Below are 16,526 nucleotides of genomic sequence, written 5' to 3'. Positions count from 1 at the left end.
GTTAATTATGTTTGCTTCACGCCTCTGATTGTACCGAGCACTATTTAATGAAAGGGATAAAAAAAACGTATTTTTGTTAAACGGCTATACATTCAAAAAATGTTTGAAAAAAATACATTTTAATTTAATAGATATCTGTGCTCTAGTGAATATATTTCATTTTTTAGTGTGAACGTTCCTCGGCAAAATCTGCTGCTATTTTAAGGTGGGCTGCCCACCGTGGGCAGTGCCGCTAGCTCGGCGAGCTTCTTTGGGCCGAGTCCTTCCCAATGCTCGTCGTCCCAAAACACTTAAATATCTGCGGTCTTTACTAAAATAACGAAAACAAACCCAAAATAAAAATAAACCATTCAATACAAGTCAACGGATATTTGCCTTCGGCGTTTTTGGCCACTGCGTACCAGCGTTGCCAATTTAGCTATTTTACCGCTAATTAGAGGCTAGCGGGAAATATAGCTATTTTCAAAGCATAACTGACGGAATTTTGACTATTTAAAAACATCTGGTACCTTCTTGTATTTTTATGTTTTATGATGTTACACTTTTAAAACTTGCAGTATCTTCCCAGCGGGAAAAAAGATGTGAAAGATATGCTATTTTCCAGAGGTTTCTTCATACAAGGGGAAGGGCAAAAACCTCCTTCACCCCTTACATTTTTGCCGTCTCTCCTTTCAAAATACACGGGGGTGACACACAAAAGTAAAAATCGAATGATTCATTATACCCTTGCAGAGCAAAGGGTATTATAATTTCAGTCAGAAGTTTGCAACGCAGTGAAGGAGGCACCTTCGACCCCATAAAGTATATATATTCTTGATCAGCATCACGATCTGAGTCGAAATCCGTCTGTACGTCTGTCCGTCGGTCCGTCTGTCCGTCGGACCGTCATTGTTTTTCATCACACGACTATGGTTTTTTGAGTATCAAGTTTTTTAACTAGCCTTGATTTATAAAAAAAAATTCATTAAAATCCGACAACTTTATTATATAGCTGCCATAGGAGCGATCGAAAAATCTATATAGAAATACGGGAAATAAAATTACAACATCGTTGTTTTTCATCAAACAAGCATGATTTTTGGAATATAGAGTTCTATAATTACTCTTGAATTACATATTAAATTTCATCAAAATCGGACAAATATATCATATAGCTGCCATACGAACAATAGTCGAAAATATGGAAAATTAATAGAAAAATAGGAATAGTTTCGATGTTGTTTAGCCCTTATACATTTTGAGCGACATATTTGATGACTGCAAGGGTATACATATATGTAAGCTTCGGCTGGCCGAAGCTAGCTTCCATTCTTGTTTTGACTATACCCTTGCAGAGGATGTTATTTTTTAATCAAAAGTTTGCAACGCAATGAAAGAGATATCGAAGACCCAAAAAGTATATATATTCTTAATTAGCATCATCATCTAAACCTATATAGACATATACGGCTATCCGTCTGACTGCTTCTATGTAAACTAGTCTCCAGTGTTTATGCTATCTCGATGAAACTTGATGAAAGGGGTTTTCGATCTTAATCGAACTAGACGTGATCGTGTGTTTATTTTTATGTAGACTAGTCTCCTAATTTTAAAGCTATCTGCCTAAACATTATCCAAAGATGTGTTTCATAAATTGCATGCGGGCAACTATACCGGATAGCTCCCATACGAGAGAATAAAAAATTCTCACGCCTTTGTTTTTGATCAGATCGACTTGATTTCTTCAGGATGGCGTTTTCGAACTGTTATTGATTTTCGGATTAAATTTTATCAAAATCGGATAACTCTTTCATATAGCTGCCATAGGAGAGATCGAAAAATACATATAGAATTAATGGAAATAAATTGATAACATCGTTGTTTTTTATCCCACGATCATGATTTTTTGAATATCAAGTTTTTTAACAACTCTTATATTGAGAAAAAAGTTTCATAAAAATCGGACAACTATATCTTATAGCTGCCATAGGAAAGATCGAAAAATCTATATAGAATTAACGGAAATAAAATTATAACATCGTTGTTTTTCATCAGACAAGTATGGTTTTTGGAATATAGAGTTTTCTTACGACTCTTGAATTACAAATTAAATTTGATCAAAATCGGATAGTCGAAATTATGGAAAATGAATAGAAAAATCGTCGATGTTTTTTAGCCTTTATGTATTTTGTTCGACATATTTAATGACTGCAAGGGTAAATAAGCTTCGGCTTGCCGAAGCTAGCTTCCTTTCTTGTTTGTTATACCATATTTTATAGTGACTAATAAAAAGTATCTTATGTCCGTTTCCTGGTTCTAAGCTACCTCGCTACCAATTTTCAGCCAAATCTGTTCAGCCGTTCTTGAGTTATAAGTGGTGTAACTAATACGACTTCCTTTTATATATATAGAAGATAGAAGATAGAAGATATATATTTTTAGTCGGTATCACCGTCTGAATCGATTTAAACTTGACTCTCAGTTTGAAATCTATCTCGATGCTATGCTGTTATGTAATCCTCTTTATTTAATGCTTCACTGTTTTGAACTGAATTGTTTTTCTGAAACAAGTTTTTATTAAAAATAATATTTCTCATTAGATACCGATTTTTTACTTATGAAAATATTAATAAAAGTCAGCCGGGGATTCCTACTTAAAAGAAAAAAATAAAAAAGAGCTACTTTCCAATTAGTGTCATCTTGCGGTCAATTTTTTTAGACTACCAAAAGCCAATTGAATTGATTCGTTATAGGATGTAGGATGAAGAACTGGTTTTGTCTTGACAACTTGACTAAAATTTGAGGTGATGCTCGCTTAATTTGCATATTTCTTTGTTAATTGCTTTGAACCAGTCATGTAAAGGGAATGCCGCACTTATATCAGCTCATTAGATCACACAATTGCTTTTTTCCTATCCACTGCAACCGGCACTTGAATCACTCCAGCTTGAAATACCCTAGCTACCAATTCATCCGATATTGATTCCGTCACCGGCGGCACAAAACCATTTGCTCTCTCCCGAGAGATAAGAGACTTTTCTCCTTTGGCGATCGTCTGCTGTTTGTACTGCAGCCTCTGCTCTCCTCTCATAAAGAGTGGCTGGGCGCTCGGCCGTCAGTTGCTGTTCGACAGCGCCACAAGGCGCAACGGTTTATTCTCGAGTCAAGGCACTTCGGCGTTCGCAGTGGGGGAACCTTGAGTGAGGTGTCCTGAATCACATTCATTCATAGTTGACCGCGACAAACACTCATCTGGGCTATCGGGATTGCCTTTAAAAGTGCACAGTTGTGTAAGTTGATACAGCTTACTATGTTCGATTGCTCTCTGTAAAATCGTCAAATTGGAAAGAAATTTTTAAAAATAACTAGCGCCAGCTGCAGTGGCCCAAAAATGTGTTCCAGAAATAAATATAATTACATTAGGAAAACGAATGTCTGACCCATTTAGGCGCCCTGGAAAGTTACACGTCGCCAAGTCCATGGGTCTTATCAACGTAAACCGGATGAAAAGGGAATTCGGGGCCACATTACTTAAATTTGACAAAAAATAATGAAATAGAGCCAAAGTGATCAGTGAGACCCAAGTAAGAGTATTTTTTCGTAGGCTGATTGTGAGCTCATTATCGCCGGATTAACCTATGCTGCCCCATCGTCCGGAGCTGGTGCGATAACCTGCGGTTATGGTCTGAACTAGATTCCCCATCCTCTCGTTATCATCGCCGAAAATACTCGTACTTGGGCTTAAACGCAATTACCAGTTTCAGCGAAGGTGCTCCTTTCTTCATGAGTATTTACTATTTCTTTTCGACGTTGTTTCACAGCCTGTCGTGCCATGAGGACTCTGGGTCTTCTCACCTTGCTCATGGCGGTTGCCATTTGCCAGGGCTACGGAAGCTATCAGCGGTCTAGCTTCAGATCCAGCTCATCGTCATCTTTCGGCAGTGGACAGTCTTCGGCGGCCATGCACTTACAGTCGACGCCACAGCTTAACTCTTTCGCATCTGCGCATTTTAACGACGTGCGATATTTGGCTAACAGACTGAAACAGAAATTCAACGCTCTTTCCCAGGGATCATCCAACTTTGGTTACCCTTCTCCCTGGAGCGGTAAGTTGATTGTGCATGATGTTTAAATGAAGGATTCAAAACAAAGAGGAGATTTACCAAAAAATTTGTTTCATTTATTTCCTGGAACTTAAAATACCAAATAATAATAATAAATTGTGTATATCGACCTTTTTCCATATGGGTTACTACATATATCATACAGCTGTCATAGGAAAGATCGAGAAATCTTTATAAAACTATAAATTGTTTTTATCACACAAGCATGCTTTTTGGAATATCGAGTTAATCAAAAAACAAGTTTCATAAAAATCTGATTATTATACTGTATAGCTACCAAACGAAAGATTAACCAATTTATATAAAATTAATTTAACAAAATATTACATTGTTATTTTGTAACATATAAGCATGATTTTTCGGATAAAAGTTTTTAAAAGCTATATTTATAGGATTAAGCTTTGCTTAGAAAAGTTGATACGATTAAAGGTACTAGAAAGTTATTATTACAATAATCGGACTATTATAGCATAAGCTACCATTGAGAAAATGAATGGGAAATTCGAGACAACTAGATAAGTACTTTGCAGTACACTTAATCGTTGGCGGTGTAATAAATTAACTAAACTAACTAATAATAGGAATGGCTGTAAGAGTATAAAAGCTGAAAAAGTTTAATTATATTTATATTATTTATATAGTAAAATTATTTATATATTAAAAAACTGGAGGTACAAGTGTTAAGTTATTTTTTATTACAAATTAATACATTTTTTTTTTTTAGTTTAATGAAGCTTTACAGCCTTGCAGGGATTAAAATCATCGAACAAAATACATAAGGGCTAAACAGCATCGAAGCTAAGACGACTTTTCTATTAATTTTCTATATTTTCGGCGATTGTTCAAATGACAGCTATGTATATTATATATTCGTCCGATTTTTATGAATATAGATTCGAAATGCAAGAGTCGTTAGAAAAAAAAAATATGCTTGTCTGACAAAAAACATTGATGTTATAATTATATTTCCGTTAGTTCAATATCGATTTTTCGATCTTTCCTATCGCAGCTATATCATGTAGTTGTCCGCTTTTTATACCCTTGCAGAGCAAAAGGGTATTATAATTTCAGTCAGAAGTTTGCAACGCAGTGAAGGAGACACCTCAGACCCCATAAAGTATATATATTCTTGATCAGCATCACGAGCAGAAGCGAAATCCGTCTGTACGTCTGTCCGTCTGTCCATCTGTCCGTCTGTCCGTCTGTCCGTTTCCGCGCAAACTAGTCTCTCAGTTTTAAAGCTATCGTGCTGAAACTTTCCCAAAAGTTGTGTAGTTGTTGCACTCAGTATATAAGTCGGAACGGGCCGGATCGGCCGACTATATCGGATAGCTCCAATACAAGAGAATGAAATAAAAAATTCTCACTCTGTTGTTTTTAATTAGATCGACTTGAATTCTTCAAGATGGCGTTTTCTAACTGTTATTGAATTTCGGATTAAATTTGAACAAAATCGGATAACTCTATCATATAGCTGCCATAGGAGAGATCAAAAAATATATATAGAATTAATGGAAATAAATTGATAGCATCGTTGTTTTTTATCCCACGAGCATGATTTTTTGAATATCAAGTTTTTTAACAACCCTTATATTGAGAAAAAGTTTCATAAAAATCGGACAACTATATCTTATAGCTGTCATTGGAAAGATCGAAAAAACTGTATAGATTTGTTTATAAATAAAATGATAACATCGTTGTTTTTCATCAGACAAGTATGATTTTTGGAATATAGAGTTTTCTTACGACTCTTGAATTACGAATTAAATTTGATCAAAATCGGACAACTATATCATATAGCTCCCATATGATCTATAGTCGAAAATATGGAAAATGAATAGAAAAATCGTCTTAGCTTGTTTAACCTTGTTTAACCTTTATGCATTTTGTTCGACATATTTGATGACTGCAAGGGTATATAAGCTTCGGCTGGCCGAAGCTAGCTTCCTTTCTTGTTATGAAATTGTTTTCATAATAATGATAGTTAAAAAACTTGATATTCTAATAATCATGCTCGTGGAATAAAAAATAACGACATAGTCATTTTTTTCATTTATTTCATTCATTTAAATATATATTTTTCGTTCCTTCCTATGGCAGCTATATGATATAATTTTCCGATTTTGATAGATAGGTTTGAAAACCCCATCTGGAAGAAATCAAGTCGAACAACAACGGCGTTATATTTTTTCTTTGATCGCTTTAAAGTTGAGAGACTTGTTTACATAAAAAGAGACAAACGGACGTCTGTGTACGTCGTACACGTCTAGATCGGTTCAAATCGCAATGCTGATCAAGAATATACATATATACTTTATGGGGTCTGAGGTGTCTCCTTCACTGCGTTGCAAACTTCTGACTGAAATTATAATACCCTTTGCTCTGCAAGGGTGTAAAAAATTATCATTAACGCCGATAAAACGCAGTCCAAGCAGAAGACGTCGCCTTGGTATTAGTTGACCAACAATTTTAAAGGAGAGTCTTTGTTATTGAGGGAATTTATGGTTACCATAAATATAACTTTGCAACGTGGCCCCAATTGCAAGGACCTTTCTTTATATTGAAGTGCCTGCCTATTTCACGTAATTCAATTGCGGGATTTAGTTACTTTGATGTAAGTAAATTATCAAAGGATTAACGCAACAAACTTATAGGAAAAGCTTAAGTAAAAGTTTTCTGAATATTTTGGGTACGAAAGGATATTAGTTGGCGAAGTTGACCGCGGTAAAATAAGGTCATATTTTTATAATGTTTGCTACGGACTTGCTAAATCTTTCACCCATCCTTCTTTATAGCTTCTATTTTGGACCTGAGTGGATTGAGCTCTGCTCAGCTGGACGACTTGAGTTCCCAAATCAGTGAGCAGCTGGTGGCGAGCATGCGCCAGGGTAGTATCACGTATAGTACCATAGCACAACCCAACTTCTTTGAAGCTAAAGCGTCCGAGTTCCTTGAGCGTTACGCCGGAGGGAAGAACGACAGCCTGCAGCAGGCAGTGGACCTAAGCCCTTTTCACACCGTGGACTTAAGTGGATTTGACGAGGTTAAGAACTACGCCTATCCCGCCGAGGTGAAGGTTATCGACGGCAAGACGTACGTAGTGCACCGCAACTGTACTGAGGCCACGAAACTATCGGGATTTGGTGACTCGGCCCAGCTGACCCAGGGTCTTCCTCTCAGCAGCACTACGACCACTATCACACGAAAGAAGACCATCCACGACTGGGTGAGGGAAAACATGGAGCCCAGCGTGGTCGGCTACAACTCTGTAGTCAACGTTAACGGCCAGCTGAACAGCAACACCCTGAACCAACACCAGCCCTTCGGCCAGGCGACTCTTCCGCGGGACGAGCAGTGGAAGCGCGAAGAGCGGGAAAGGCTCTTCTGGTATCTGACTACCCCGCAACGGCTCGACGACTGGCAGCAGCAGCAAGAGGAGCGCCTGTTGGGCGTGGTCCAGCGCTACCACACCAGCCTTTCCGAGCTGAAGGAGTTCCACCGCCGAGAACTGGCGCGTTTTCAGGCTCTCCTAAGGCAGTACCAGCCGCAGGTTCGCGGTGAAAGCGAGTGGCAAAGGCAGGAACGGGGTCGGTTATACTGGCTGATCCACCAGAATGGTTTTGCAGCCCAGGACATCGAACGCTGGCAGACTGAGAACGCGCGCAAGTTAGCCCAGGCAGCCCAACAGCACGGCGTCAGTCAGAACCAGTTGTTGCAATGGCAACGAGAGGAGCTGCAACGCCTTAACGTTCACTTCAACCGGGTGAACGAGTCGCTGATGCCGCAGGCGCCATTAGTCTCACACGGTACCTACGTCTACCCAGCGGTCAGTTCCCTGACCGAGGACAATACGAAAGAGCAGCAACGTCTGGAGGAACTGATTCGGCAGCATAACGCAACTATCGCGGCGCTTCAAAACTCAATAAAAACTGACCAACAGCGGCTGAAAAACCTATCGATCAAGTACCAGGGTGACATGCTAAGTCAGACGCAGTGGCTCCGCGGCGAGGTAGCCCGAATAGGGGACTTAATAAAGGACCAAAACGAACAGGTATCCAAGATCACGGCGTGGCAGAGCTCGGAGCGCTCTCGCTTGGAGAACATCCTGCGCGAACATCGCGGGTCTGTAGGCGAAGTACAGCAGCGAATGAACCAAGACCGGAACTACCTGCAAAACCTAGCCAGCAAGTACCAAGTAACCGTTGAGGAACTGGAGAAGTGGCAGCATGAGGAACTGCAGCGTCTTCAAGTCCGCGGACAGCAGCAATTAGAGGATCACATCAAGGACTGGCAGGCTAGTTTAAGTAGCAACCTGCGCGAAATCGTTGGTCAAAACCAGTTGACCATAGAGGAGTTCCAAAACTCCATTATTAACGACCGCGGTCATTTGGAAGAGATGTCGCGCATCTATAAGGTTAAGGTGGAGGAGATTGAGCAGTGGATCAAGAGCGAGCTAAAAAAGTTCCAGTCGGAGGGTTTGCTTAAGGAGGTGGAACAGGAGTTGGTTCAATGGCAGCAGAAGGAACGGGAGCGACTTCAGGCTCTTGTGCTGCACAACTCGCTGACCGTGGAGGAGCTGGAGAATAAGATCAAGAATGACCAAGCCCACTTCTTCCAGTTGGCCGACAAGTACAAGGTCAGCGTTGATGACATTCAGGACTGGCTGAAGAAGGAGCTTTTGCGGTTGCAAACCGAGGGCCTAGTCAAGGCGGAAACATTAAAAGACTGGCAGGAGAACGAGCGCACGCAAATTTCGTTGTTGGTAAAGCAGAATAAGTATTCCCTCGACGAGTTCGAACGGAAGATGCTGGCGGATAGAGCCCGGCTGCAAGACCTCTCCAACACCTACAATGTCAAGGTGTCTGAGATAGAGCAATGGATTAAGTCGGAGGGCGAACGCCTCCAGCACGAGGGGCAACTGAGGATGGAGTCGCAGCTCAACAACTGGCAAAAGATCGAGCGCCAGCGAATACTGGACCTTATTAACAAAAACAATCTGTCCATCGAGGAGATTGAGTCGAGGATCGGCAAGGATCAGACCCACCTCTATAGCCTAGCCCAACAGCACCAGGTGCGCGTTGAGGAGATCGAGCAGTGGATACGGCAGCAGATCCAAAAGTTGCAGGACCAGGGACTGATTGAGATGCAAAAGCTGAAGAACTGGCAGTTGGAGTGGCGCGGCAATCTTACCAACATGGTGCAGGACCGTGACTTTACCGTCGAGGAGTTCCACAAGTGGTTGCTCAAGGACCGCGCCCAGTTGCAAAGCCTGGCCATGCAACATAACGTCCAAATCGAGGAGATTGAGCAGTTCGTTCAGAAGGAAGAGCAACGATTCATTGAAATGGGTCTACTGAAGCCCAGCGAGAAGCTGACAAACTGGCAAGAGGTAGAGCGATTGCACCTAAAGAACCTGGCCCAGCAGCAGTACAAGTCAACCGAGCAGTTGGAGGCCCGTCTGAGGCAAGATCGCGAGCTCCTTGAGCGCCTGGCCCGACAGTACAGCGTCCAGGTGGAGGAGATCGAGAGCTGGATGAAGCAGGAGCTGGCGCGCATGCGTGACGAGGGCCAGCTGCAGATCGATAACCTTACATCCTGGCAGCTGGCAGAGCGTGAGCGTTTGGAGTCGCTCATCAAGCAAAACAAACAGTGGAGCGCCGAGGATCTACGAGAGGAACTCGAGAAGGATCGCGAACACATGCAGACGATGGCATTTCAGTACCACACCTCAGTAGAGGAAATCGAGAAGTGGCTCCAAAGCGAAATCGAACGACTGAAGCAGCAGGGAAAACTCAACATCGAACAATTGACTGCATGGCAACGCACCGAGCAGCAGCGAATCCTTTCTCTCCTGCAGCAGCACTCCAATTTAACCTTGGAGCAGTTCCAAGCAAAGGTGCGTTTCTATTTATCATAATTCTCTGTTATTAAAACTGAAAAAATTTATCTTACTGTGTAAAATTAGTTCCCATTCATTGCAAGGAATTACAAGGGGTTTTGGGTTGATTTCTTGGATGATTGAGTGAACTGGATTTCCAGGCTTAAAATGTACATATACAGAGATAAATAAAAAGCGAATTTCTATCTTTTGCAGGTTCAAAACGATCGCCGTTTTTTGGTAAAGCTCGCAGAACAGCACCACGTCCATATTGTGGAGGTGGAGAACTATGTTAATCAGGTTATAGAAGACTTACGCAAAAACGGCCAGTTTGATATAGAGCAGCTGCAAACATGGCAGAAGGTGGAGCGAGATTACATCAAGAGCCTGATTGCGGAGTACAAGAACGGGCTATCTACGAAAGAGTATGAGGACAAATTGTTGGCAGACCGCGCCCACCTGAAGCACCTTGCAGAGCAGTACCGCCTAAATGTGGAGCAGATCGAGGAGTGGATGATTGCAGAGTTAAAACGTTTGCGGGGCAGCACGGAGGAGTCGCTGAAGAGCCTAAGCGCCTGGCAGGTGACCGAGCTGGAGCGGCTGCAGAACCTTGTCAAGCAGCAGAACCACCTAACCTTCGTAGAGTTCGAGATGCAGCTCAACCAGGAGCGGGGTCGTCTACAGAATCTGGCCAACCAGTACTCCGTCAACGTGGAAGAGATCGAGGGGTGGCTGCGCCAGCAGTTGATAAACCTACGAGCCACAGGTCAGGCAAAGGTTGAAGACTTGAGCAAGTGGCAGGTTGACGAGCAGCAGCGTCTAATAGAGTTGCTGCTGAAGAAGCAGCAGGAGATGCCATATGAGGAGGTGGAGCGAGAGCTGACCCAGGACCACGCCCGGCTGCAGAGTCTCTCGCAGACGCACCACGTCGGCATCGACCAGGTGGATCGGTGGCTGCGGGATGAACTGCAGCGCCTGCACAACTCCGGTCTTGTTCAAATCGAGCAACAGACGCAGTGGCAGCAAAAGATTAGCAAAGGGTTCAACGAGTGGCTACAGCAGCAGCGCAACGGGGCAAGCTACCAGGAGTTCGTCGACTTCCTGAAGCGCGATAAGCAACGCCTGGACGGTATCGCCTCCGACTACCATGTGACTGTGGAGCAGGTGGATAAGTGGGTAAGATGCGACTGAATAGGGGTCAAGTTAATTGCAAGTTATTTCCAACTGTTCGTTGGAAATTTTGAACAATGCAGAAAGTATCAAAATATTGAGCGCTTTGTCAATATATTCTTTAAGATTAGGATCAAATTACCTATATAATCATAACTTTTTATGGAACTAATATCTAAGACATAAATCTGTCTCTGACAGATTTTCCTTAAAAAGAAAACCTTGGAGCGATTTCTTGGATCGGCATTATAAGTCATAGCAAAAACCTTTATAAAATATATGTAGAACAATAACGATTACTCATTTGCTTTTAAAGATTCCAGTTAACATTTTGAAATACAATTTTATTTAATTCTTTAGAAAAATTTAACTTTAAAACAATTGGAAACTTGACATATATGTTTCGAAAAATCTAAAGTATATTCAATAGTCGATAATGTTAGCATCTAACCAACTACAGGAGAAAAACTTGATATAAGAGATATAGAATCGGATACTATCGTTTTTTTTATAGTTTGCTTTCAACTGCAACCGCCGATGAGGGTATAGTCTTGCATAAGCTGGCCTTTCTTGTTGATTATTTGGGTCTTGAAGTGACTGAAAATCTATCTTTAACGTACAGGTTCAAAAAGAAGCCGCCCGACTCTCGGTCATTGGAGTGATTGATCGTCCACAAGACAATATCAAGTACGAGGATATCGGCAATATTTGGCGTAGCGACAAATCTGCCCCTTGGAGGAGCGAGTGGCAAACCAAGGAGCGAATGCACATCGACGATTTGATCAATCAGCAACAGCGCAAGCAGTTAAGGTGGACTTTTGAGGAGCTGGAACTCCGACTGAACAACGATCAAAAGCACTTGCAGGATGTCGTTCAGTACCATGTGACTGTTGAGGAGCTAAAGGTTTGGTACAGGAATGAACTCAACCGGCTGCTGGAGAACCGCAGGATCGACCGCGGCTCAGACCTCTCATGGCAGAATGTTGAACTGGAACGGATTTATCTGGCGACGGTAAAGAACCCGGACATCAGTCGGGCGGCCCTAGAAAACCTCCTCTTCCGAGACGTCCACGTCCTAGCACCACAGTACCAAGTCTCAGTCGAAGAGCTCCGTCTCTTTATTCAGGACAAGCTGCGTCGGTTGTTTGAACTAGGCCTTTTAGTGGACAATACGGCACAGGCCAATAACTGGCGCGACCAGGAGCGAAAACGCCTGAGAGAAGTGGCTGAAGGCGTAGTGATCACCGAGCAGGAGCTGCTCGAGTTTATCTCTCAGGATACCACCTTCCAGCTGCAATTGGCCCAGCTCTATCAAGTGGGTCTGGCGCAGTTGGCGCCCGTGCAACGCATCTTCATCGGCAACATGGCCCGCGAGCATCTGCTGGAGCAACGCCGCCTGAAGTTGCTGGCCCCTTGGCAGCAGCGGGAACGCGACCGCCTGTACGAATTCATTGGAAACCAAAACATGACCCAGGCTGAGCTGAAGAGCTGGCAGAGCCAGGGCTCCCATCTGCTGCAGGACTTCTCTAAGAGGTACGAAGTCTCCGTGCAGCAGCTTAAGGATTGGCAGAAGCAAGAGCTAGGGCGCATCAACCAGCTGGCGCACTACTACGGCATGTCGCAGAGCGACTTGCAACAATTCCGAGAGGGCGAGCTGCTTCACTTGGCCTTCGTTAATCACCGTCTGCTAATGACAGCCGATGAGGTGCAAAAATGGGAGAAGCGGCACCAGTGGTCCTTGAGCAGACTGCAGAGTCGCTACGGCAAGTCCGGCGATGAGTTGGTCGCCTGGCGCCGCACTCTCTTTCTGCTTAGTCAGGGACTTATTGAACTACCGGCGGACAGAGGCGTCGACGGCGGATACGTGGTGGATCCGGGAAGCACCAATGCCACAGCTGTCTACAAACCAATATTCTCCAAGGACCGCGGGGATCAACCGCCGCACACCTACGAGGAGTCCTTTGTCGAGGGCGATGAGCCGGGTCTGGAGGGTGAGACAATTCTTCCCACTCCCCTGCCAGTCGCTCCTTACAAGCCGGTTGGTGGACCAATTGGCGGGTACGAGTACCGTCGACAGGACTACACCTTTGACGTGCCAGTCGGCACTGCGTCGGCATCTGCTAGCGGGGGAGCCTCCGGATCTTCAGCCAGAGCCAGCGCCACCGTGGGAAAATGGAATCGCTCGGCTAGGGATGAGCCACCGCAACAGGAAGAGGACCTCGGACAACAGCAGCAGGAAGCGGAGCTGGGTTGGAGCGAAAAGCTCGAGGATCTTGGGCAGCAGTCGCAGGTGGAGGATCAGGACTGGGGCCAGCAGTCGCAAGTGGAGGATCAGGACTGGGGCCAGCAGTCGAGGGAGTTTGGGCAGCAACAGGTTCAAGTCGGGGATCTTAGTCGTCCCAAGTTCGACCAAGCGCACGACAATAACAATAGCAAGAACCAGATTCTTCAACAATCCCCAAAGGTTAGTTTATTTGATTTACCACATACATCACAAGTAATTTGAAAATTTGTTTCAACAGGTTGAGATAGAAGCGACCGCTGAGCCCTCCTTCTGGGAAAAGCTCAAAGGAAAGCTCGGCTAAGAAACCAACAACTGCCATTGCCGACGGACTTTTAACAGTCCGACTTATTAGGTTACTGAACGAAATGAAACTCTTAACTAACAGAAAATCTATTATGTTATCTAAATTTTTTTAATTTGCTTAGCTTTAGACATGACTAAAAAGCATTTCAAAGTGCACTGAAAAATTAAAAGAGTGTGCATGGTAGTTCCTTGATCAATCAAAATATTAAAGCTTTGAAAAAACTTTTTCGTTTTCTATTTCCTTTCCATTTTATAATTTCACTCAGTTAGCTACGCAGTGAAGGGGACACACTAGACCCTATAAATAGTAAATACTCTTGATCGGCATTTGCATCTCAGTCAATCTAGTTGCATAATCTGTTTTTATATAAACGAGTGTTGCAATTGGAGTCGATTCCGGAAGAGACTATATCGATATTTTAGCGCAGACAGCGATGGTTAGGGTAGCGCCTCCTTTTGGGCCATGGACGAATTATCTAACATGTAAAATAATGCCGGCTTAGGGATTTCTCTTAGATGGTCTTGAGGAGGTCCAATGACATCTCTTGGAGAGAGGCTGGGGAAGATGGCAGGGAACCATGCGGACAAGAACGGATCAACGGAATCGTTCAGTAGTACCCGAAAAGAAGGACATGATAGACGTGGCGATTTGAAATATAAGTGATTTTTGGGTTTGAAGTTTGAAATTGATTTAGTTTTTATACCCTTGCAGAGCAAAGGGCATTATCATTTTGGCCCGAAGTTTGCAACGCAGTGAAGGAGACACCTTAAGTATAAAGTTGATCAGCATCACCATCTGAATCCAAATACGTCTGTCCTCCTGTCCGTATCTACTCAAACTAGTTTTAAAGCTATCTACAGGCCGGATCGGCCGACTATACCGTATAGCTCCCACACGAGAGAATAAAATAAAAAATTCTCAAAAAAAAAAAATTCTTTTGATCAGATCGACTTGATTTCTTTCAAATGGTGATTTCTAACCACTATTGAATTTCGGATAAAATTAAGATCGAATTACATATATATGGGTGATTCCATATCAGATTTACAGTCGATATCGGGAAATTCGATGAGATATTTTTTTCCATGCTCTTTATCGAAAATAAATCGATACTAATTTTTTTATATGGCTCAGAAAATTTTTTTGACAAAGTTATGATTTTTTGAATTTTTGATGAACTGCCCTTTTTTTTGATGACAGTCGCGTTTTCCAGCCCCAATAACTCGATAACCGTACGTCGCAGAAAAAAATGTATAGGAAGTAAAAATTTCATCCTTTCTTCTTCTTTGCAAAACTTTTGTGAAATAATTTTTTTAAACAATTTTTCACCACAAAAAGTTCAAATGTTTACAACAAATTAATTTTTCTCCAATTTGGACAATTTTGATTTTTTTTTTTATCTCAATAAATCCCTCAAACTCTTCTGATGAACATACTAAAATTTCAGAATGGTATCAAAATTAGTTTTTGAGTTATAGAATTAAATAGCATTAAAAATTCATTTTTTTGACCCTTACTGTGCGCGCGCGAAGTGAATTGACGCTCGTTAGAGTCGTTGGTCGGCGCACGCCCTGAGACCGAGCGCGCGGACGGTGCATGAAGTCTTGAATATTCTATAACTCAAAAACTAATTTTGATACCATTCTGAAATTTTAGTATGTTCATCAGAAGAATTTGAAAGATTTATTGTGATAAAAAAAAATCAAAATTGTCCAAATTGGAGAAAAATTAATTTGTTATAAACATTTGAACTTTTTGTGGTGAAAAATTGTTTAAAAAAATTATTTCACAAAAGGTTTGCAAAGAAGAAGGAAGGATGAAATTTTTACTTCCTATACATTTTTTTTCTGCGACGTACGGTTATCGAGTTATTGGGGCTGGAAAACGCGACTGCCATCAAAAAAGGGCAGTTCATCAAAAATTCAAAAATCATAACTTTGTCAAAAAATTTTCTGAGCCGTATAAAAAATACGTGTCGATTTATTTTCGATAAAGAGCATGAAAAAAATATCTCATCGAATTTCCCGATATCGACTGTAAATCTGATATGGAATCACCCATATATACACAAGAAAGGAAGCTAGCTTCGGCAAGCCGAAGCTTATATACCCTTGTAGTCATCATCGGATCGACTTGATTTCTTTCAGATTGCGTTTTTTAACTATGTACTATTTGTTTTTTTGATTTAATTTTATCAAAATTGGATAACTCTATCATATAGCTGACATAGGAAAGATCGAAAAATATATACAGTAGAATCCGCTTATAGCGACTTTCAAGGGACAGACGATTTTTCGTCGTTATATCCGGAAGACGCACTAAGCAGAAGGATTTAAGTGTATAAGTCTGTCTGGGGACCAATCAAGCCATCGAGTTTTCGTCGCAATACCCGGACGGACACTATAAGCGGAGTCGTTATTACAGGATTCTACTGAATATAAATTATGGAAAAATATTATAACGTCGTTGTTTTTAATCCCACGAGCATGATTTTCAAAATATGGAGTTTTTTAATAACCCTTGAATGGAGAAAAAAATTCATTGAAATACGACAACGTTATCATATAGCTGCCATAGGAAAGATCGAAAAATCTATATAGAAATAACGGAAATAAAATTAAAACATCGTTGTTTTTCATCAAAAAAGCATACTTTTTGGAATATAGTATTTTCTAACGACTCTTAAATAAAGAATTAAATTTCATCAAAATTGGACGACTCTATCATATAGCTGCCATATGAACAATAATCGATAATATGGAAAATGAATAGAAAAATCGTCATATC

General features: G+C 41.7%; 1 protein-coding gene across 1 annotated transcript; it reads left to right on the top strand.

Annotated features, from left to right (window-relative positions):
• Positions 1-3,169: 3,169 nt before the first annotated feature.
• On the top strand, positions 3,170-13,968 carry LOC108092995 (tiggrin). Its single transcript, XM_017192892.2, has 6 exons — positions 3,170-3,269; positions 3,801-4,085; positions 6,899-9,999; positions 10,198-11,157; positions 11,774-13,615; positions 13,674-13,968. The coding sequence occupies exons 2-6, from the start codon at positions 3,812-3,814 to the stop codon at positions 13,734-13,736; spliced, it is 6,240 nt and encodes a 2,079-aa protein (XP_017048381.1). The 5' UTR covers positions 3,170-3,269; positions 3,801-3,811; the 3' UTR covers positions 13,737-13,968.
• Positions 13,969-16,526: the final 2,558 nt, after the last annotated feature.

This window comes from Drosophila ficusphila, unplaced genomic scaffold, assembly GCF_018152265.1.
Source record: "Drosophila ficusphila isolate 14025-0441.05 unplaced genomic scaffold, ASM1815226v1 contig_636, whole genome shotgun sequence".
Classification (NCBI taxonomy): Eukaryota; Metazoa; Arthropoda; class Insecta; order Diptera; family Drosophilidae; genus Drosophila; species Drosophila ficusphila.
This window is presented reverse-complemented; position numbering and strand designations above follow the sequence as displayed.